This window comes from Trichoderma evansii, assembly GCF_050947405.1.
Source record: "Trichoderma evansii strain SZMC 28006 chromosome Unknown GGI43scaffold_4, whole genome shotgun sequence".
Lineage (NCBI taxonomy): Eukaryota > Fungi > Ascomycota > Sordariomycetes > Hypocreales > Hypocreaceae > Trichoderma > Trichoderma evansii.
Genome location: NW_028145202.1, coordinates 617,788 through 637,423, shown reverse-complemented (window position 1 = coordinate 637,423; position 19,636 = coordinate 617,788). Strand labels below are relative to the sequence as shown.

General features: G+C 47.4%; 8 protein-coding genes across 8 annotated transcripts; 5 read left to right on the top strand and 3 right to left on the bottom strand.

Annotated features, from left to right (window-relative positions):
• Window positions 1-149: 149 nt before the first annotated feature.
• Window positions 150-1,560, bottom strand: GGI43DRAFT_381064 (Eisosome component PIL1-domain-containing protein; the record flags this gene model as incomplete). Its single annotated transcript, XM_083203069.1, has 5 exons — window positions 150-784; window positions 841-1,024; window positions 1,098-1,231; window positions 1,371-1,431; window positions 1,504-1,560. The coding sequence occupies 5 exons, from the start codon at window positions 1,558-1,560 to the stop codon at window positions 150-152; spliced, it is 1,071 nt and encodes a 356-aa protein (XP_083063199.1).
• Window positions 1,561-3,487: 1,927 nt separating this feature from the next.
• GGI43DRAFT_397762 (uncharacterized protein) lies at window positions 3,488-7,790 on the top strand. The gene is made up of 2 exons (XM_083205153.1): window positions 3,488-4,764; window positions 4,833-7,790. Exons 1-2 carry the CDS (start codon window positions 4,111-4,113, stop codon window positions 7,587-7,589), a joined length of 3,411 nt encoding a protein of 1,136 aa, XP_083063198.1. The 5' UTR covers window positions 3,488-4,110; the 3' UTR covers window positions 7,590-7,790.
• A 281-nt stretch (window positions 7,791-8,071) lies between these two features.
• Window positions 8,072-9,655, top strand: GGI43DRAFT_397761 (B-cell receptor-associated protein 31-like-domain-containing protein). The gene is made up of 4 exons (XM_083205152.1): window positions 8,072-8,532; window positions 8,592-8,677; window positions 8,743-8,895; window positions 8,977-9,655. Exons 1-4 carry the CDS (start codon window positions 8,512-8,514, stop codon window positions 9,356-9,358), a joined length of 642 nt encoding a protein of 213 aa, XP_083063197.1. The 5' UTR covers window positions 8,072-8,511; the 3' UTR covers window positions 9,359-9,655.
• A 73-nt stretch (window positions 9,656-9,728) lies between these two features.
• GGI43DRAFT_397759 (uncharacterized protein) lies at window positions 9,729-11,181 on the bottom strand. Its single transcript, XM_083205151.1, has 3 exons — window positions 10,848-11,181; window positions 10,572-10,704; window positions 9,729-10,395 (listed from the first exon to the last, which is right to left on the bottom strand). The coding sequence occupies exons 1-3, from the start codon at window positions 11,026-11,028 to the stop codon at window positions 9,810-9,812; spliced, it is 900 nt and encodes a 299-aa protein (XP_083063196.1). The 5' UTR covers window positions 11,029-11,181; the 3' UTR covers window positions 9,729-9,809.
• An 888-nt stretch (window positions 11,182-12,069) lies between these two features.
• Window positions 12,070-13,119, top strand: GGI43DRAFT_397756 (uncharacterized protein). The gene has a single exon (XM_083205150.1). It carries the CDS (start codon window positions 12,302-12,304, stop codon window positions 12,632-12,634), a length of 333 nt encoding a protein of 110 aa, XP_083063195.1. The 5' UTR covers window positions 12,070-12,301; the 3' UTR covers window positions 12,635-13,119.
• Window positions 13,120-14,295: 1,176 nt separating this feature from the next.
• Window positions 14,296-15,194, top strand: GGI43DRAFT_432094 (uncharacterized protein; the record flags this gene model as incomplete). Its single annotated transcript, XM_083209513.1, has 2 exons — window positions 14,296-14,323; window positions 14,388-15,194. The coding sequence occupies 2 exons, from the start codon at window positions 14,296-14,298 to the stop codon at window positions 15,113-15,115; spliced, it is 756 nt and encodes a 251-aa protein (XP_083063194.1). The 3' UTR covers window positions 15,116-15,194.
• Window positions 15,195-15,261: 67 nt separating this feature from the next.
• On the bottom strand, window positions 15,262-16,920 carry GGI43DRAFT_432092 (zinc-binding alcohol dehydrogenase family protein; the record flags this gene model as incomplete). Its single annotated transcript, XM_083209512.1, has 4 exons — window positions 16,499-16,920; window positions 16,316-16,424; window positions 15,918-16,248; window positions 15,262-15,854 (listed from the first exon to the last, which is right to left on the bottom strand). Exons 1-4 carry the CDS (start codon window positions 16,660-16,662, stop codon window positions 15,262-15,264), a joined length of 1,197 nt encoding a protein of 398 aa, XP_083063193.1. The 5' UTR covers window positions 16,663-16,920.
• Window positions 16,921-17,375: 455 nt separating this feature from the next.
• GGI43DRAFT_421137 (flavin-containing monooxygenase) lies at window positions 17,376-19,242 on the top strand (the record flags this gene model as incomplete). The annotated part of the gene is made up of 2 exons (XM_083207905.1): window positions 17,376-17,648; window positions 17,704-19,242. The coding sequence occupies 2 exons, from the start codon at window positions 17,376-17,378 to the stop codon at window positions 19,240-19,242; spliced, it is 1,812 nt and encodes a 603-aa protein (XP_083063192.1).
• Between the last annotated feature and the right edge of the window lie 394 nt (window positions 19,243-19,636).

Below are 19,636 nucleotides of genomic sequence, written 5' to 3'. Positions count from 1 at the left end.
ACTCCTCCGCCAGGTTAGCGGCATTCAAATCGACGACATTATTGGTATTAGCCCCTGCTTTCCAGCCCGAGGATCTCATTTACCTGCCCCTAGCTTTTGTTTTTCTTTAGTTTTTCTTTTCTTCGTTGCGTAATATGTTGCCGGGCGTCTTAAGCCGCGAGAACTTCTTGGGATCGGCCTCGTGTCTCACCATTCATACCACCGTCACTGCCTAGAACAGAGTGGTGATGCTCCTCCTCTTCCTCCTCCTCCTCTTCAGCCTCGCTTTCAGCTTCTGGACCTCGCGCTTCCCAAGACTGGTTGTCGTTCAGCGGTACATCCTGGTGAGATAAGTCGTGGCCCTCTTCTCTGGCTTGGATAGTATTACGGCGTCGTTGAGACAGGGTTCGAGATCGGGTAGAGAGCTTGGAGCTCACGGCGGCATTGGCGGTGACCCAGTTGGTGAGAGCATCCTCGCAGTCTTGGATGATGGCCTTGCTGGCTTCGTAGCCGTCGTACGCCACTCGGGTTTCGCCAGGAGTAACGGGAGTGTCGTCGATCAGCTCGAGAAGATGTTTGCCGTAGCCAGCGATAATGGCAACCTTCTCGCAGTGTTCGCGAAGGGCATCGAACTGGTAAGAATAAGCAGCTTTGACCTTTTCGCGAGTGATATTGGAGAGCTGGGCCTCTGCCACGAGCGATTCGGCCTCGGCGCGGACTAGCTCCTGTTCCAGCACTACGATCTTGGGAGAGTTGGGTTCCTTGTACTTTAGCTGAGCGATCTGGTCGGTGATTTTTTGTTTACCTAGCTGCGGTCAGCATGGAGGGGAAAGTATATATCAGATGCACGGTTTGCCTCACGGTCTCGGCTGGGCTGGACAGAGGCCTCGATGTTACGGATACTCTTCATGGTAATGCGATATTGGTCGTATCGGTCGACGTATTGATCTTCAAGCTCGCCGATTTCGTAGAGGAGGACGCCGATCTTGTCGGTGACGTCAGAGACATCTTCGTCGGTAGCCTCACCCCAAAGGGACAATTGTTGCTAGAAAGACGTGAGCCAACAGAATTCTTGATGAGAATGATCAAGGCGGCAATTGGGAAAACAAAACACATACGGCCACGTCCATGCGCTCCCTGGCGACAAGCTCCAGGCTTCGCATAACGTTTTTCTCCATCTTCACGAGCTGAGATAATTTTTTGGCCAGATCTGGCCCAAAGGCGCCACCAGCTCGGCCACGGAGAGCATGGCCTGCCTCATCAGTTAGTAGATGCCAGTAACGTTTTGCCCTTGAGGCAGATACGACAATGGGAGCCAGGATCGATGCGAGAATCATCTCAATCAATCCTACTGCAAAAATTGTTGCGTAATAGGTCGTCGCAACACTCACCCAAGCTTCCCTTGCCGAAGAAACGACCAGACTTGGTGGACGACGGGGGCGGCGGCGGGCTCTATCCATCGACTGCGTCAGTCTCTATACGCGGCAGTGGGACACCATGAAAGTATTTCCGGGTCCTCCATACCTGAAGCTGCGATGCCGTGGGCGCGCGGGTCTGGCGCATAGAATACGTTCGGTGCATTATGGCGGTGTGGCTGAGCGCTAATAGATGTTGCGATTGTGATTAACGAAGCCTGTATAGCTGGGGAAAAGAGCGATGGTGCTGCGATAGGGATTGAGCACACAGGAAGGGGACAGCAGCAGTGTCTGCAGCAATAATACGAGGGGGGAAAAAAGATGATCTGACGCGGGAGGGGATGGACGGGGAGAGTCTAGGTGATTATAAGAATGCCTGGGATAATGGCTGGGCAGATTTTACGCGGAGCTGGCGGATCGTCATCGGCTTGCACAGCTGTTGCGCTGTAGCTACGTCATGACAGTGACGCCCCAGTAGCCTGTAGCCATTGCAGCTCGGGAGCCTGTTTGGGCCTTAATAGAGGGGAGCTCAAAACTTAACATTAGGCCTAGCAGCCCATCAGTACTAGCGCTGGGCTCTGCTCAGTGGCCGCTTTGGGTGCACCAGCGTCTACGTCAGATCAGGGTCCGGGACCTACGGACGATCGTGACTAAGGCTCACATCACCTGTAATCTGCAATGCGTGTCTCAAGCCTTCTGCTCGATTGGAACGTCCTTGACACCGCCAAGCCCCGCGGGCTGAGACGCAGCGCCGCGAGTTGGTTTGCTGGCGGCGGTGGGCCAAGCCGCATTTGGCTTGAGATGTTGGAGAGGCTGGGCGATGAGCGATGCTAGCGTCAACCTAGGTGTAGCGAATGACGGAGTTGACACAAAAAGCAAATTGGATTTTTCCATTTTTCTTGTTTTTTATTGTTGCTGCTCCAAGGAGGAACCATGTCTCGATTTCAGAGAGGTATGGTGAGTGAGACACAGCAGGTGGAGTAGCGATTCATGTCTATCAACGATGCCGTCATACCATCCAGAGCAGCTGCTGTGCCTCGGCAGCACTGCGCTTGCTATTGAATGAGCACTTTGTCTGTGTTGTGATCCTGCTTAGCCCTAATTGGGGAGAAAAAGCCCATAGTCTTCCGCCGCATCTTTTGGTGGAAGCTGGAGCGGCTAGTCAGTGGTCATCTCAAAGGCAAAGCTCCTCTAGACCAAAACTCAAAGACGTGCGGGATGTGTGCACGATATCACTCGATGTCGATTGGCCTAATGCCAAGTAGGGGTTCGACTGCAGTAAAAGCTCCCGCAGTGGGGTATTCATCATCAAGATGGGGTGCGTGTGCAGGCCAGCTCTGTACCTCCTTGTGTACTTTTGCGGCTGTAGTACGAAGTACAGGCATTGACGTCTGCTGTTGGCATGGCGTAGGCAGATCAGATGCAAAATCTACAAACGTTGAAGTGAATCCCTGATACTGAGAGTACCGTTTCTCATCCGTAGTGCCAGTGCTGGCTGTCAAATCCATATCTAGACGAGCTCCATTGAGACGCTCATGCAGGTACAAATTATGGTGCTCCACATCCGCGATGCTGGGACCGGCCGGGTACGCTGAGAACTGAGATCGACTAGAAAGCTAATACATTTGTACTCCCTGTTGGCTGATGATCGTGAAGTTTCAGCTAAGACGTTACATGTCAAATTTTCGAATCAGATGTCAATATATGATAATTGCTAATTAAAATCTATTCATTGAGCAGCTTTCCATCTTTAGGACTTTCTATATATCACTGAGCACTTTATGCAAGTAGAATGGCTATAAAGCGCAGTAAGAAGCTCCTGGGGGATATTCTTCAATCGTAGGCTTTGTCAGCGCCTAAATATCCCAATGCGTAGCTCCGAAAAAGAGCGACAGGAAATTCTATAGTATCAATTTACGTATCATCGTTATATACGCCATCCTTCTTTTCTTAGAAGCAATAATTAATCTGCATCGTTGCTTTGAAACTTTCTTTGAGCGGCTTCCTGCATGAAAGCACTGAGGCCAACGCGCTCTCCAAATTGGGGCTAGCTCTGCAGCTTTTCTTTGTGGACTCGGAGTGTAACCTCTGACTAATCTACATTGCAGCCAACCAGAGCTCGCGTGCCCAAGGTATTCAACGCGGTTTAAAAGCATTTCGATTTCGCGGTTCCCATAATCTCGTGCGCCGAGATTTACAATTATTAGCGGACGACAAACAACTGCCATGCACTGCATGGAGACGCTCTGCTGAGGTCCCCTTTCCGTTGTAGCGGTCATCGCGGATAGCTGCCGCCTGGTCCGGGTTTTGTGGCCTCATGTTGCACGACGCAGGAATACATACATGTACTACAGCGACCAACTCATTTCGCCAAAATCTCCATCAAAGCCCATTGTCAGCCAGCCTCGCATGAGTTACGCCGAACGCTTGCCCGCCTTGATGAATGAGACTCTCATGGTCGATGCCGTTTTAATTTCGTGCTTTGATTTATATTGTTGATTTGCGTCTTGATTCCCCAGCGATCTTGTTTCCAGGCTTCTCATGCGGACTCTCTTGCGTATCTTGGCCGTTCATTCATAGTCGAGTCTGCCGCATATCTCACAATCCCTGCTCTCCGTACGCCCGCTGCAGAAGAGGCAACTCACTTCTCCAGTGATACAAGACGGAGTCAACGTCGTTTGCAGCGCAAAGGGCGTTTTAATATCGAGAGACAAGGATGATGCCCCACGGAGCAATAAACCGCGACTCAGCACTCACGAAATCGGGAGATGGCGAACCAAGCCACTTGTCCCGTCCAGACTTAATTAGCCGCAAGCTGCCGCCGCCATTTGGCGTCGCGGCTTCACCTAGAGGCCCCATCAGTCCTCCTCCTTTGAAGAGAAATTCTTTTTCTGCTCCCCCTGCGCCGCTGGGTCCCTGCACAAGTGAGGTCAATAGTGAGACTGCCAGCGATTGGGCTCTTCAAGCGCTCCCTGATCGCGCGTCCTTGCCCTTGGCAGACCGCGTTTCTGAATATGCGCCAGAGGCGCCAAAACAATCTGGTGACGCATCAAACACCAACCCGGCTGGCAATATGACGCCCCCTTCAGCAACAACCCCGTCGCGAGAGCGTCAGCATCAGCCAGATGTAGTACAGACCCCCAATGGTCGAACTGTTCCTATAACAGAGTGGACTGTCCAAAAACTTTCCAATCAGCTAAGAACATTCAACCAAGAAGTTCAGAGAGACCACTCTCAGCTCGTCGCGCATGCAATTGAGTCCGCAAAATGTAGAGAATGGCGCACGCATCATGGATTAGATCTCTTTCGGAACCTCCAGCCTCACCCAAATCCAGAAATCAAAGGCAAGCAAGTCAAAATCAGGTTCAAGGTCAGCTACTCAGCATTGTTCTACCCAGTCTTTTGAATTTGCGTTTATTGACTCTCTTCGCCCAACAGCACAACAAAAATAAGAAGGATTATCGGGATATACGTTACAATGTGGTTTGCATTAAAACTAACAAGGACGCTGTTCCTTCCTATCGGTTCCATCATGTGGAAATCAAGAAGAATGTCTTGATGCCCAACACCATGTTGACGTTTGTCCCCCATTTACGAGATCTTGAGGGGTCTGAAGAGGCCAAGTACAACCTTTGGCTTAAAGAGCTGGAGGACATTGACCTCAAATCGGGGTTCAAGCCCATGAATCGCGACGAGAAACATGTGGCAATCATCCAAGCCGAACGCGCTGCGGCTCTTTCTCTCTACTTGGATATGTGGCTCAAAGAACTCAATATATCATTCTGCAACAAGGCCACTCTCATCAAATACATGAAAAATCAAGCATCTGACGACTCCATGACTCCTCGACAAAAAGCGGACCTTCTTAAATCCAACAGCGATGGGAATGCCTTGACACCAGAAGCGCAGTTAGCGGCAGACATGTTCAAGGATGCATTCCAACTGGTCTTTAAGGAGAATCAAGTGGACTATAAGCAGGTTGAACTACGCAAAGTTCTGTTTATTGATGGATCTGCTGACGGCGCTACGGACAATAAAACTGCGGCTAAAGAAGTCGCCGCTGTTCAGCAAGACAATGAAGACGAAATTGCCGAATCCAATCTAGCCACGTACTGTATTTTGGGATGTCTCATTTGCTTTAGCCATTCTTGCGACCATGGCGAGTATGACATCAAGAACTGGAAACGCACGTTTTCCTTGTCATCTTACGCATCTTTGTCGGAGGTTTTGGAGAGGAAACGAACAGCGGCAGCTGGAGCAAATAATATTGCAAACGAGCCTTGCGAACGGAGGTGCTATCGGCTGAAGCTCCCTCCCGACCCGACTGCAATGATGAAGCCATGGTCTGAAGATGAACGCATTCTCTTGCGCTCTTTGTACGTCACGACGGATTTCAGCAAAACTAAAATAGATCCCATCTGTCTGGCCACCGAATTCCTAAATCGAAACTGCGATGAAGTATACGCAGAATTTCAGTCCTTGAACATCAGCATGCCTGAGCTGGAGCCCATGGAACCTCCTCGATTACGAAACATATCATGGTATGATCGTAAGCGGAAGATGCTCTTGGGAGACTGGCAAGATCACACAATTACACATGAGCATCAGCGGCGGGAGTTGCTGGAACCTTGCTCTCATGATGGCCCATGTGCTCCAAAAATATGCCCATGTGTAGATGCGGGAGTTTTGTGCGAAAGATTCTGCGGCTGTACAGAGGCAAATTGTTCTTATAAATTCACAGGTTGTGCCTGTCACTCTCAAGGCAAATCATGCCTCACGAAGCCCTGCATATGCGTGCAGCTCAACCGAGAGTGTGATCCCCAATTGTGTGGCTCATGCGGCGCTTTTGAACGTGCTGATCCTGCAAACGCAGACGACTATTGGCTGCACTCTACAGGATGTCAAAATTGCGATCTACAACGCGGCCGGCACAAGACTGTTCTTCTCGGGCAAAGTCAGCTCGAAGGAGTTGGCTACGGACTCTTTACTGCTGAAGATATTGCCCAAGACGAATTTATTGTCGAGTACGTGGGGGAGCTGATCACCCACGATGAAGGTGTCCGCCGAGAGGCAAGACGTGGCGACGTATTTGACGAGGATTCCAACATATCATACGTATTTACTCTACTCGAAAACGAGGGTATCTGGGTTGATGCTGCTATTTACGGCAACCTGAGCCGATATATCAACCATGCTTCAGAACATGACAGACAAGGGTGCAACATTACCCCGCGAATTCTCTATGTCAACGGCGAATACCGAATCAAATTTACGGCTTTGAGGGATATCAAGGCTGGAGAGGAGCTCTTTTTTAATTATGGAGAAAATTTTCCAAATCTTACCAAGAAACTTCTTGATCACAAATCTGGAGAAAAACCAAAGGTGCCCAGAAAGGCTGGCCGGCCAAAACGTGCCGAAACAAGTGACCGAGTGGCGCGGAAAGTGCCTAAAATTGAGCACAAAGCAGCCGGAAGGCCGCCAAAATCGAAAAAGAACAAGGAAACCACAGCGAGGCCAGTAGGGAGGCCAGCAGTAGGGAGGCCAGCGGCAAAGTTGGCGGAAATTTCGGTAGTCTCGGACGATGAATCCGCGGCTGTCAGGCGAATGATTAAAGAATCTCACTCCCGCAAGCGAAAACGCCATCACTCAACTGACTCTGAGGAGGAGGAATATCAGCCAACCGGTACAGAGGCGGCATCACTTGCTGAATCTGGTCTCGACTCCGAAGGAGGGCCACTTCTTGGCTCGAAGCGACTTCGACAAACAACAAGATCCCAGAGAACAAAAGAGCCTGATACTCCAGTAAAGGCGCCGGTAGCAGACGAACCAAAGCCGCGAAGCAAACGCGGAGGTGCTCGGCCTGGAAGCGGACGGCCTAGGAAGCATCCTCGAATCGTTCCTAAGCCAAATAAAGCGTCCGCTCAGTCTTCTCAGCCTCTTCAATCCAGTCAAATCGCGGCTTCTCAGGAATCTCGGTCTGAGCCGGAATCACACATCAACGCCTCTGCTCTCACACATACGCCTATGTCTACTCCCAGCGCAACACCGAAATACACCAGAGCGAGCCGAGGGCATGAACCTGAAGATGCTATTGAAATTGAGGATAGTGAGGACCAAGATGTAGTATTGAGGAGTAGGACGTCACGGAACAGACGTTTGCCTGCTAAATTCAGAGACGAAGAATCATTGCAATGATGTTAAAGGGGTACTAGTTGTAAAACACACAACATGGAACTACTTGCTTATAGACCAATCACGTAGGCCGGCCGGAGTCACGAACTGAATTAAAGAGTGTAAATGTAAAGGGGATAGCATTGCTTTGGTTTGTATGAATTAGAAAATAATGTTAATAATGGAAAATGAAGACCAAATTTGATATCTGTCCTCATAACTAAATGAAATTATTGGAGTCACCATGAAACAGAACAAGGCAAGCATGTGATGGTGATACGTATAAAAAAAAACGTATGTTCAGGCAAAGGAATGTGGCGCAGTCGCAGACCTGGTTGTGCCTTGGTCAGAGCCCTGCTGCACACTAACAGTATACGACGACAAGTAAACGGCCGCCGCATCACAGATTACGTTCACTTGTGGAGGAATACGTGTAAGTGGGCGGTCAATTAACCATATATAATTTAGAGGTTGCCAAAATATATAGCCTTGTAGCTAAAATATAAGCACTTTCCTTAGCAGTTGCCGTGATGCCAATCCGCTGAAAGCTGGATTGAAACAAGCCACATTTCAGTAGCGGGGGCGGGGGCCGAGTAGCCACAAAACGATAAACGATGACGTGGGCGATTGACGCAGAGCTGTGTAGCTGGGAGGTGCCTGAACGAACCCACATGTTCAAAACGATAACTGAACACTTTGCCTAGAATTTCAACTTCTCTTTCTTTTTTTGATCTTTCCATAACCTCCACCTCCATCAACCTTCAAATAGAGCTGCTAAATCTAGCAGACTCATCACATTTTTCTTCGTCTAAGCTGATTCCTACTTACTGCGCTCTGCCGAATCGAGGCTACTGCCGAGCTCTCTCGAGCATCTTCCGCTACCCCCGCCGAAAATAAAAAAGCGAGATCGTAGCTCACATCTGGAGGCCATTGCCCCGACATCACCATGACTCTCTACTACAGTCTTGTACGTTTCTTTTGATAGCTACGAAGCTGGATGGATTGATTAGGCTAACTGGCTACAAGGTGTTTGCGCTCCTCATGGGCGAGATGGGCTTGTTTATGCTGCTACTTGTGCCGCTACCATTCAAGATCAAGCGAAAGATCTTTACGTGAGTTTTCTCTACAGAGCAGCTTTAGACAATATGATGCATATTCTGACGTGATATTTTGACAGCTTCATCTCCGAAAGCCCGCTCGTGGCCAAATTGCAGTACTGGATGAAGATAACCTTTGTCTTCATCCTGATATTGTTCATCGACAGCGTCAACCGAGTGTACAAGGTCCAGGTCGAGCTTATGGCTGCCCATGAGCAGAGCGCCAAGGGAAAGTACGTGTTTTGACTTGGTTTAGATCTGGGCAGTAGAAGAGAAACTCTATGAAGTCAATTTGCTAACGGCTGTCTTAATAGTGCCGCCGCTATCATGGGATCCGAGCGTCTCGAGGTCCAGGCCCGCAAGTTTTACTCTCAGCGCAACATGTACCTCTGCGGTTTCACGCTATTCTTGTCATTGATCCTTAACCGCACCTACGTCATGATCCTTGAGGTGATGCGCCTGGAGGACAAGGTGAAGATGTATGAGGGCACCAACAAGAACGCCAAGGAGAGCGAGAAATTGGCCGTTGCCGGAAAGCCTGGCGAGCTGGCTGCTCTCCGGGAGAAGCTCGAGAAGAAGGAGCAGGACCTCCAGAACCTGAAGAAGCAGGCTGAGCAGCTGAACAAGGCTTATAATGAGCTCAGTGATAAGTACGCCGCCACTCAGGTTGATGGCGAGAGCCGAAAGTCGAGATAAGCAACAAAATATTGCTCCTACAAAATTTGTGGGCTATAACAAAGGCCGGGTATTGCAGTGAGAAAGAAAAGACTCGTGGTCTTAAGGGATATTCAATCCCGCCTGGCTGATTCGCTGGCTCTTCCTTGTCTAGAATACTAGATGTATCACTGTAGGGATAGCTAAAGAATGACAAAAGTTGCATGGATGAGTGTTGTAGGAGGGCTTGTGGGACGTGCATGGTTATCTGGTTTTAGTCGCATGACTGACTTTGTAAATTAGTCGAGCCAAATTCACAGCTTTTTTTCTTTTGACTCATCTCAATCGATTCTATTGAGTATATATCACGCATACCTTCTTTAGCGCTTCGTCTTTGTTTCATATCGGCACTCTTCTCCAACGATGAATGTACAATAAATTACTAATTAATTACCTTCCAACAGAAAACATAACTTTGCTAATATCACCAGCATTACTTCCTGAGCCGTTTCGACCGTCTCACAAATGGGTTTTCCTCAGTCGAGGTCTTTTCCTTTTCCTCTGCCTTTGTCTCTGTTTTCGCGTTTCCTTCATTAGAAGTTGACTTTCGCTTTTTAGACTCCGAGGTGATTGTATTTGATGCTTTGGCCGGGGCATTGGCCTTTGCTGTATCTGCCTTTGAATCTTTGGCAATGCTTGACCCTTTCATTAAAACATACGCCACCTTTTCAATGTCCGTCGCCGACACCTCAAGCCTTTTGATCAAAGCTCCCGCCTCATCATGCAGAGTCGCATACTCGTCGATATTATACTTGATGGTGGCTTTCTTCCCACCGCAGCACAGCCAGTAGAAGGCCTCATCGGAAAAGAAGATGGCGTTTTGGGCGTCGTGCACGGAGAGGAGGAGAGAGGCCGTGGCGGGCCCGATGCCCTTGAGCTTGGCGAGAGCCCTGACTGTGCCTCTGGCATCCTTTGATGTGGTGTAGAAGTTCCGGGCGAAGTCGAGGCTTTGGGCGACTGTGTCGGGGGGGTTGGAGGAGACGAGGGATAGGAGCTTTGGGCGAAATTTGCCGTGCCGTCTGGATTTTTAAAGAGGTTTCTGACTCAGCTTTTGCGTGTATATAGTAGGGTTGTGTGGAATGAGTTGTGAGATGAGAGGTGTATCTTATACGAGTGAAGATGTGCATATGCAGCTCTTGTGATCGCGATGGATGAACAATAGTGGCAATAAGTGAAAATCGGTATCGCAACCTACAGCTTCCATTCTACCAATGTCTTGATATCTTCAAGTTCCATATCTCGCTTTGGATTCTTCAAGTCGAATGTCTCTACGGCATCTACATAGCGGAAGCGATCCAGCTCTGAGAGCGTCTTTTGGCCATCTTTGGCTGTATTCACGCGCCGCGTTTTCCACCTATGTTAGCCAAAAGGATCTCTCAATTTTTTTCTTTATTCTTTTATTCAACATGATTGGTATTGAACATTGAATATCAATGCGACGAAACAAAGCTTGAGAGACTATTCAACATACCACCTTTGGACTCTGATATGACTTCAAGGAGAGCTGGATATTGGCTTAGATGAGACGCGAACTGCTCTTTTGTGATTTCATTGTGGGGTATTACGGCTGAAGAGGCCATTGTTCTCTTAAATAATATGGAATGGGCAGTATTAATATTCCGAAAGAAGACACCGACAGATCTTATGAGCATGAGCAGTATTATTAGATATTCTTGTGGACGGGAGACTGCTTGGCTGGTAGCTTGCACTGACGTTGAATGAAATTCGAAGCTTTGGCACGCGTTTGTCCAAGACCAAGCAAGGGTAGCTAAGCTAGCTTGTGCCCCGCTGCGGCAAGTTGGGTGCTAGCACATATTTAGCGGAATTTATTCTTCGCAATCATGCCCTCTTCGCTTACTCATTGGACAACCTAGGTTAATGCTAGAAGAATGTCTATAAGTGTTCTGGCCGTTTATTCCTCATTATCTGCTGAATGCACAGTTGTTACGAATATGGCATTTGCAGACTTGGTTGTTGAAAAATCGCCCCGAGCCTACTAGAAAAGACAAAGCGCATGATTTCGTAATAACTTAGCCCGCGTTGTGACTTTACGTTTTAATTATATTCGAAGGACAAAATATATCTTGAAAATGAAGGTCGAAATAATGCAGATTCAGGGTTCAGAGGATTGGTAAGAATCTGAACAACTTGCAGTATCCCACTAGCAGGAAATGATCTCCGAGGAATCTCGAACCAAACACTTTTTTCGTCAGCCATACCGCCAGGTCGCAAGGTATATGTAGTTATCTAAGGTTCTGTTTATCAGAGTTAGAGATGCGCAGGGCAAACTGTTTAGAGTAAAAGTTTGGCTATTACTAGAGAGAAGGAAAGAGGGGAAATCTTGGTGGTGGCGAGATATTCTTAATAGGAAATCCCTAAATATAAGTGATAGAGGCCGAAATAAACCATTTCTGTGATGCTGGGGGTTGTATGCAGATACTGATGTGATATTAGATGTCTTTTTCTAGCCAATGCCATTCCATAAAAACCGAACAGTTATCTATGAGGTTTACCATTCAGAGAGAAGGGCTACACTACTTAGGTATACACTGTTGGAAAAGCAAATGCGAATATTTGCATGTAGTCACTATCTATGTATACGACGGTCACACGGTAAAATAAAATGCCGCAGCTTGCAAAATGACCAATCAAGAGCATAATGGACATTTCTCGTTTACGCACGGATCGTATTGCAGCTTGAAGCGCGGATGGATGACTTGAATAGTTCTATCTTTTGGCCCAACAGTTTTAATGCAAGCCATCTTCCTAACATTATATATGTATCGAAGGTCTATATGAATGTCGTCTGAGCATTCTTGAGTTTCACAACTTTATAGCCATTTATATCTTTGCTTATAAAACTAAAAAATATCAACAAAGTTATCGCCCTCTAAACCATACGGGTACCAGCTCTTATTTCGCGTGATGCCTCAACTCAAGCACAAGAAAACTTGGATTCTGACTGGAAACCAGGACTACACACCTGCTGGTGTTCTCCAGCTTGGCCAGATATTAACAGACTATACCGATCCTAACAGTGCAATTTTGACCGAAGGGACCGCTCCTATTCCAATAAATGCATTGAAGAACGATCCCACCCATGGAGAAATTAACTACGGGTCATCTGATGCACACCACACTGCTTTTCAGGCTTGGTTGAAAGCTACATTAAATATAACTGCGAGGGCAAACTTTACGTCGAAACGGCATTATCTCTTACGGACGCACATCCTCTCACTTCTATACCTTGGTACGTGAAACACAGGCGAATTTGGGTGGTAACTGGGCTGCGAGTTCTCGGAAAAGGAACCAAAGTTAGCGAAGGCTTCATACAGCGAGCTACCGGCGTCGCTGGAGAGAAAGCGGATGCTGGTGCAGCTACAGTACCAATTGGTGCAGGGTCAGATATTGGCCATCAGCAAACTGCATCCAAAGACCATACGATTCAAGATTCTGACCCCTTTATATATTGCTATCGCCTTCATAAGACCATTATCAAACGAAAAACAAAAAACAGATGTGAAAGCTTTCAGCCGTGGGCATATCCAGGGTACCGGACGAAACGGCGATGGCAGCGATGATGAAGATATAGATTCAGACGAAGAACTATTAGTTGTAGATGGATATGAAGTTGTTGGCGTTGATAGTGAGGAATTTGACGATGAGGATAACGAGACTAGCTCTTTATTTGTAGCATAAATGTTACTTTTTTCAGGCTATTTGTTTTTTTTTATTCTTTTTTTAAGTGGCCGTTGCATGCGTAGTAAATATGAAATAAGTGAGTATGTATTAGATACATGTATCTTTACATGTAGCGGCTTTACTAACGTTCAGTAAGTTCGGAGCTTTAAATGTATTTTAGCGCCACAGAAGAGGGTGGTTTGTATTGGTGTTACATGTAGTTTAGTTCGCCACTGCGGCTGATTAGGTGCCCACGCTTTATCTTACTGCCTAGGTATTGGACTGGTGCGATATCAAGCATTATAAGATACCTAATCACAGGAGCAAGAGCCGTCTAGACGGTTAGTATGAACGCCGCTGTTATAGACCCTCTGGATGAGGTAATTTAGGTAATTTCTGACTGAGCTATATAAAAAGAAAAAGAAGAAGAAGAAGAAATAGATGGCCTATCGAAGTAGGAATAAGAACGATAGCAAGATGGTAAAATTATTGATCACGCGAGAGAGAAATACAGAGAATTTGCAGGCATATCCAGCAGTTTAAAATGTGTATATATATTCCTCTTGTTTTTATACTCTTTTGCCTTTTCAAAGACTTCTTATCGAGCAGTTTCCAATTCTTGTCCATGGTGGATAAAAAGACCCCTCGCGACTCGCACCTCGCGTTTATTCGCCTTTTACATCCGAATCCTCTCTTCTTTGTCATGCATTTCAGATGACAAATGCTGCACTGCCGCAGATCATTACATGCATGGCGGAACCTATTTTCCTCTGCTTAATACATACTACTCTCTCCGTACCTGATTAATGTGATGCGGTATTATAAAGTCCGCCTCAACTCGGTATTTCTCAACTCTCCTCTCCGCCTCAGTGTGATGGCAGAATAGGGGAAATACGAGTCTATGTCCGGAGCTAATCTGTTTCTTATGATGTGAATATGACTAATTGAGAAAACTGACATCCCATTGTTGTGTGCCTAGCCGTTAGACTTCCTAAACCGTGATTACGGCTTAAGTCCGAGGACGAGATATCGCTGGCGCTAGGCAAGCTTGAGTTTCAATTACAGGGGGGCTTTTCTGTATCTGCGCGAGTCGTGAGCTTGTTTTAAGGGTAAAGAAAGAAAGGGTATAAAGATAGAAAGAGGGCCCTCTTGCGATTGATATAAGATAGAGAACAGTATAAAGAATCATATTTTGACATAGCTACCCATATCCAAAACTCAACAGACGTTAAAACACCATGGCTCCAAGCGTTGTCCTTGTTACCGGTGCGTAAGCACTCAATCTAGACGATCCCGCCGAGCTAAAACAAACTAACTCGTGTAATTAAAGGCGCCAACCGTGGCATTGGCTATGAGATTGTCAAGGCTCTCGTTGAGTCTCAGACTCCCTATCACGTCTTCCTCGCTGCTCGTGATCTTGAGAAGGGCAAGGCTGCCGCAGCCACGATAACACCTCGTGAGGGCAGCTCCATCTCAGTTCTCGAACTAGAAGTCTCTTCACCCGAGTCCATCGCTAAAGCCGCGGCAACTGTAAAGGCCGAGGCGGGTCGAGTGGATTTCCTCGTCAACAATGCCGGCATCGTTGACGAAAGCGCCGATGCACTGACACGACTTCGCAATACACTCGAGATCAACACCATTGCACCGTTCGCAGTTACCCAGGCATTCAAGCCTTTGTTAATAGTCCAGCCTGAGAATGAGACCAAAGAGAAGCGAGTCGTCTATGTGTCGAGTGGATTGGGCTCCATCGCTGATAAACTGAACCCCGAATCGAAATACTATCCTGTTCAGGCTACTGAGTACCGCATGAGCAAGTCTGCGCTCAACATGCTTGCCGCATGCGATGCTTACGATCTGAAGGACCACGGCATCAAAGTCTTTGCATACGATCCCGAGTTCGTGGCTACATCACTTTCGATGTCGCCTGAAGAACGCCGCAAAATGGGTGCGCTTGAGCCGAGTGTAAGTGGCGAGAGTTGCCGAGATATCATTGAGGGCAAGCGAGACGCCGATACAGCGAAGCTTGTCAGCATCAACGGGGCACATTGGCCATGGTAAATAAAATAAACAAAAGATAACCGAAAATGATGATCAGATAGCAGCAATAGCAAGCGTAAATAAATAAATTTGGCTTCTTGATTAGATATTAGCCGTCTATTGTGAATGCTGCTTCTGTAGTCCAAAGAAGAGAAAAAACACACATTTTAAGCCAGTAAATCAACCACCAGTCTTCCTCCGCTGATTTCTCCAGATCTCATTCTATCCAAGCCCTTGTTAACGCCGTCAAAGCCACTCTCTACTCCGATAATAGGCGGCGGCTTGATCAGGCCCTGCTCTAATAATCTTTCCAGCCACAGCACAAGCGCTTCGCCTACGGCGGGAACTGAGTGAAAGAGTTTGATAGGAACGGTGTGATAAGCGATGCCCTCTGGAGCCGTTTCTTTGGGCAATCCTGTCAGCCCCACGAGGTGGGATGTCTGTGTCTTTGATTCCCGTGGTGTCTGGGGAGGTGAAGGCGGTGCCTCGTTGAGTCTCTTTTGACGAGTAAGAGCTTCGAGTAAAACTGTAGCCGAGTCTCGTCCACGAGTATCAAGCGCGAAGCGAAGTTGGCTACCAACACTTTTGTTAATAATATCGACGGCACGGTCTGTATCATGGCTGTCGATAAGAAGGTCCGGCCTTTGGGCGGAACAGCCGGATATACGAAGACCATGCTTGGCTGTGTCGACGATCGTAATGACTTTGAGCCCTGCCAGCCGTGCAAGTTGTACAGTTATGTTGGCTGATGTTGATGATCCTAAGAAGTGACGTTTGTTAGCATATCAAGAAAGTTCCATATCGAAGATAGGCCATCACATACCTCCCCATACAGCTACCCAGTCCCCTGGAACAGCCCTCTCTTCATCTGTTATGCCGTGGAGGCACTCTGCCCTGACATCTTCCGGTATTGTCTCTGGCTTAACAGAACGAACGAGCTGCAACAAATCCGGTCCATCGAGGATAGATGCAAAGTCGATTCCCATACATATCCCTAACGTAATAGCTGCTGCAGAGAATGCAACTCCTAGACCGGCAGCTTGCTGAAATGAAATAGAAGGAGGTATTCTTGCAACATTAAAATCAGATGAAACCACGTATTCTTGATAGGCAGCCTTTCTAAGATCGCGATAGTCTGTTGAAATTACTAATACCTATTTCGGCTCTCTGTTAGAATATGCTATATGCAGTGTGATATTTTCTGACTTGAGGATATCGTACCCGGTCTCCTTCTCTTAACCGAGAGTTCCTCTTTGGAGTGATAGCTACTCGTCCTGCTAACTCTCGTCCGGCTATATATGGTAGAGTTGCGATACCAAAGTTATAATCTCTGTATAATGGCCAGGTTCGTTAGCTTTGTAATTTCCCAACTGAGCGCCTGAAGAAAAATGACGAGATCCTTACGGCGCTTTCCAGTCTATCGGATTTAGGCCTATCGTGTATGTCTGAATAAGTGTCTCGTCGTCCTCAACCAACAGCGGCACATCATAGTCATTGGTAATCTGATATGCCTGTCGTGGTCCGTGGAGAAGCAGGACAGTCTGTGCTTTCACCGAGCTTCCCGCCATGATGGTTTCGAAATATGGCAACAAGAGAAGATGAAAATGAATCTATGAATAAACAAGACGGAAAAATTAAAAAAGAAAAAGAAAAGTGTTCAAATTACGAAGGCCATGTAAAAGTAGCATCGTGCCGCCTTGCGCCTCCATCTCTTTCAGCCGGCCCCAATCTGCCAAAACTTCACCAAAGATAGTTAAGCAACCGGTAATATTACAATTAGATGCGTTAGTGACCATCGTAGCCCCGATAATGCCGTTTTCGGAGGCATCTGATCTGGGTGCAATCGCGCTGACGTCGTCGCTAATGCGGCGACGGTATCACTGGCGAGGGGCTGGTTTTGGGGGAGGATTGCGTGATTGCTCACAAACATGGCTCATCTCCAACGGCGGCGTTTCAGAGCCCACTCAACTGCAGGTCACAGCATCAACCTCTGAGATTAGCACAATTGCAAATAATTGTAGATATATGCGAAATAGGTAGTTTTATGAGAAAAGAGTGGCCACCATGCGTAGTTTATTAGCTGCTGGATCTCTTGCTCTGCTTTTTCTCTTTCATGGATATTTAGCCTTGACTTACACGCACGCCGAAAGCTAAGACGGGCTTTGAACCAATAATTCAGCGGCGCCCGCAGGGTTATTTCTTTCCCGCCTTGATCGGCCTCGTTCCTTCTTAAACGCTTAATTCCAAAAGCTTAAACGAGCGGAAAAAATAACGGCTCGTGATGGCTACCGTTGCTGATCTGCCTACTCCCCCGGCCACTGTGCAGGGCTCCCCAAAGCCTGGCCCAACAGTGACCGAGAGTGCTATCCCATCTACTATTCCGAAGCCTTATGAGGTACCCAAGATTAATCTTGTGAATCGCTACATAGACCAGCCCAGAGAACTTAATGTCGTCGTCATTGGAGCCGGCATTGCGGGTGTATTAGCGGGTATCTTGCTCCCGGCAAAGGTCCCAGGCATCAAACTCACAATTTATGAGAAGAATGCGGAAGTTGTAAGTTATAATGATAATTTTTTGAACAGACAGAGCCTAATATTATATGATTTAGGGTGGTACTTGGTTTGAAAACATATATCCTGGAGTGCGATGTGATGTGCCCGCTCATGCGTACCAATCAACATTTGATCCAAACACACAGTGGACCGAAGAGTTCGCCCAAGGTCCTGAGATTCTGGAGTATTGGAAAGGATTATCCAGAAAACATGACGTTTACAAGCTTCTAAAGCTGTCTCAGAGAGTCGATGGCTTGGATTGGGATCCAACTACATCTCAGTGGCTTATCAACGTACATGATCTAAAATCAGAGACCTCACGAGTTGAGAAGGCAGATTTTGTTCTCACAGCAATTGGAAGATTCAATGCCTGGAAGCTTCCAAACTATCCTGGTATCAACGATTATAAGGGCCTCTTGCGACATACTTCAAACTGGGACCCGACATTTGATGTCACTGGCAAGAAGGTCGCCGTCATTGGCAACGGAGCCAGTGGTCTTCAGCTAGTTGCTAATATTCAGAAGCGTGTCGAACGCTTAGATCATTACGCCAGAAACAATACTTGGGTAGCAGCGTCATTTGCTGGGCACGAGACATCTATTGAGCCCAAGACTATCCCTCAAGAGCTCCGTGACTCTTTCAAAGACCCAGAGACTTATTTGAAGTACCGCAAGGAGATAGAAGGGCAATATTTCAGAGGTTTCAAGGGCTGGCTGAAAGGCTCAGAGGTCAACGATCAGGCAAAAGAAGTATTCACACAGCTGGCCAAAACGCGGCTAGCTGATAAACCAGAGCTTTTTGAAAGAATCATTCCCGACTTTTCTCCCCACTGCCGTCGACTCACCCCTGGGCCGGGATATTTTGAGGCTCTCACGCAGCCTCACGTCGAGTACATCCAGACACATATTAAGAGATTTACCGAGACGGGTATTGAGACGGTCGATGGCAAGACTCGAGATGTTGATGCCATATTTTGCGCCACAGGAGCCAATTCCGATATGGCACCCCCTTTTCCTATTCGTGCAGGAGGTGCCAATCTGAGCTATGACTGGAGCCATTCAGGCACGTATGGCTTCCCTTACACTTATCTGGGAGTCGCCTCGCCAGGTTTTAAGAATCTTCTCTTTATCCACGGTCCAAGTGCCTCAGGGAGATCAGGCACCGTACCGCACAACTTGGAGAACCAAATCACTTTCTTTGCCAAGATCCTCCGTAAGATTAGCCGCGAAGGCATCAAGACCATTTCGCCATCCAGGAAGGCCGCCGATGACTTTACGGCCTACAACGACGCATTCTTCGAAACCACAGTATTGTCCGAGAATTGCAGTTCATGGTACAACGGTGGTGTACCAGGTGGTCGAATCCACGGCCTCTGGCCCGGCAGCGCCTCACACTTGACCGTCGTCCAGAAGGACCCACGGTGGGAGGACTGGGAGTACGAATATCTCTCGGAATCTGGAAACCGGTTTGCGTGGTATTTTGGAAATGGAAGCACCTACGTCGAGACCGATCCAAAACTAGATGTTACTCCGTATCTCAGCGCCGAAGAGGCTGACTTGCGAAGCGTTCACGAGAACTGGTGGGTCATACCGTAGGCTATGAACCTCAGATTGGGAAAAGAAGCCTCCACAGAGGAAACTATAGTAATAGTCAAAGTTCGTTTAAGAAAGCCTAGATCTTTGAGGCTTTTAGCCGATGCTTACTTTTTGGGGAGAACGGTATCCTCTCTTGTCCACCCTTGCGGCAGCGCCTATCTCGGTAAAGCACGTCGAGATGTGTAGATAATGGACCCCCTTCTCAGCTTAGCAGTGGCATATTTGTACAAGATCAACGGAGTTCTACACATGTTATTATAGATCTTTTTATGTATATACATTGTAAATTAAATAAACGAGGCTACAAACTGTGAGGTGCTCAGGCGGTGATTTTAACATTAACAGAATAGCCACAGCTCTAAAGCTTTACGCGTACCTCTAATTGTTTCTAATT

Excerpts from the sequence above, each read along its gene's own strand:
- GGI43DRAFT_397762 (XM_083205153.1), top strand. The coding sequence starts at position 4,111 with ATGATGCCCCACGGAGCAATAAACCGCGACTCAGCACTCACGAAATCG. Across the intron at positions 4,765-4,832 it reads AAGTCAAAATCAGGTTCAAG|CACAACAAAAATAAGAAGGA; the intron begins GTCAGCTACTCA and ends TTCGCCCAACAG.
- GGI43DRAFT_397756 (XM_083205150.1), top strand. The coding sequence starts at position 12,302 with ATGCCTCAACTCAAGCACAAGAAAACTTGGATTCTGACTGGAAACCAG.
- GGI43DRAFT_397761 (XM_083205152.1), top strand. The coding sequence starts at position 8,512 with ATGACTCTCTACTACAGTCTT. Across the intron at positions 8,533-8,591 it reads TGACTCTCTACTACAGTCTT|GTGTTTGCGCTCCTCATGGG; the intron begins GTACGTTTCTTT and ends ACTGGCTACAAG. Across the intron at positions 8,896-8,976 it reads GAGCAGAGCGCCAAGGGAAA|TGCCGCCGCTATCATGGGAT; the intron begins GTACGTGTTTTG and ends CTGTCTTAATAG.
- GGI43DRAFT_397759 (XM_083205151.1), bottom strand. The coding sequence starts at position 11,028 with ATGCTCATAAGATCTGTCGGTGTCTTCTTTCGGAATATTAATACTGCC. Across the intron at positions 10,705-10,847 it reads CATATCAGAGTCCAAAGGTG|CCAAAGATGGCCAAAAGACG; the intron begins GTATGTTGAATA and ends GCGTGAATACAG. Across the intron at positions 10,396-10,571 it reads ACATTGGTAGAATGGAAGCT|ACGGCACGGCAAATTTCGCC; the intron begins GTAGGTTGCGAT and ends TTAAAAATCCAG.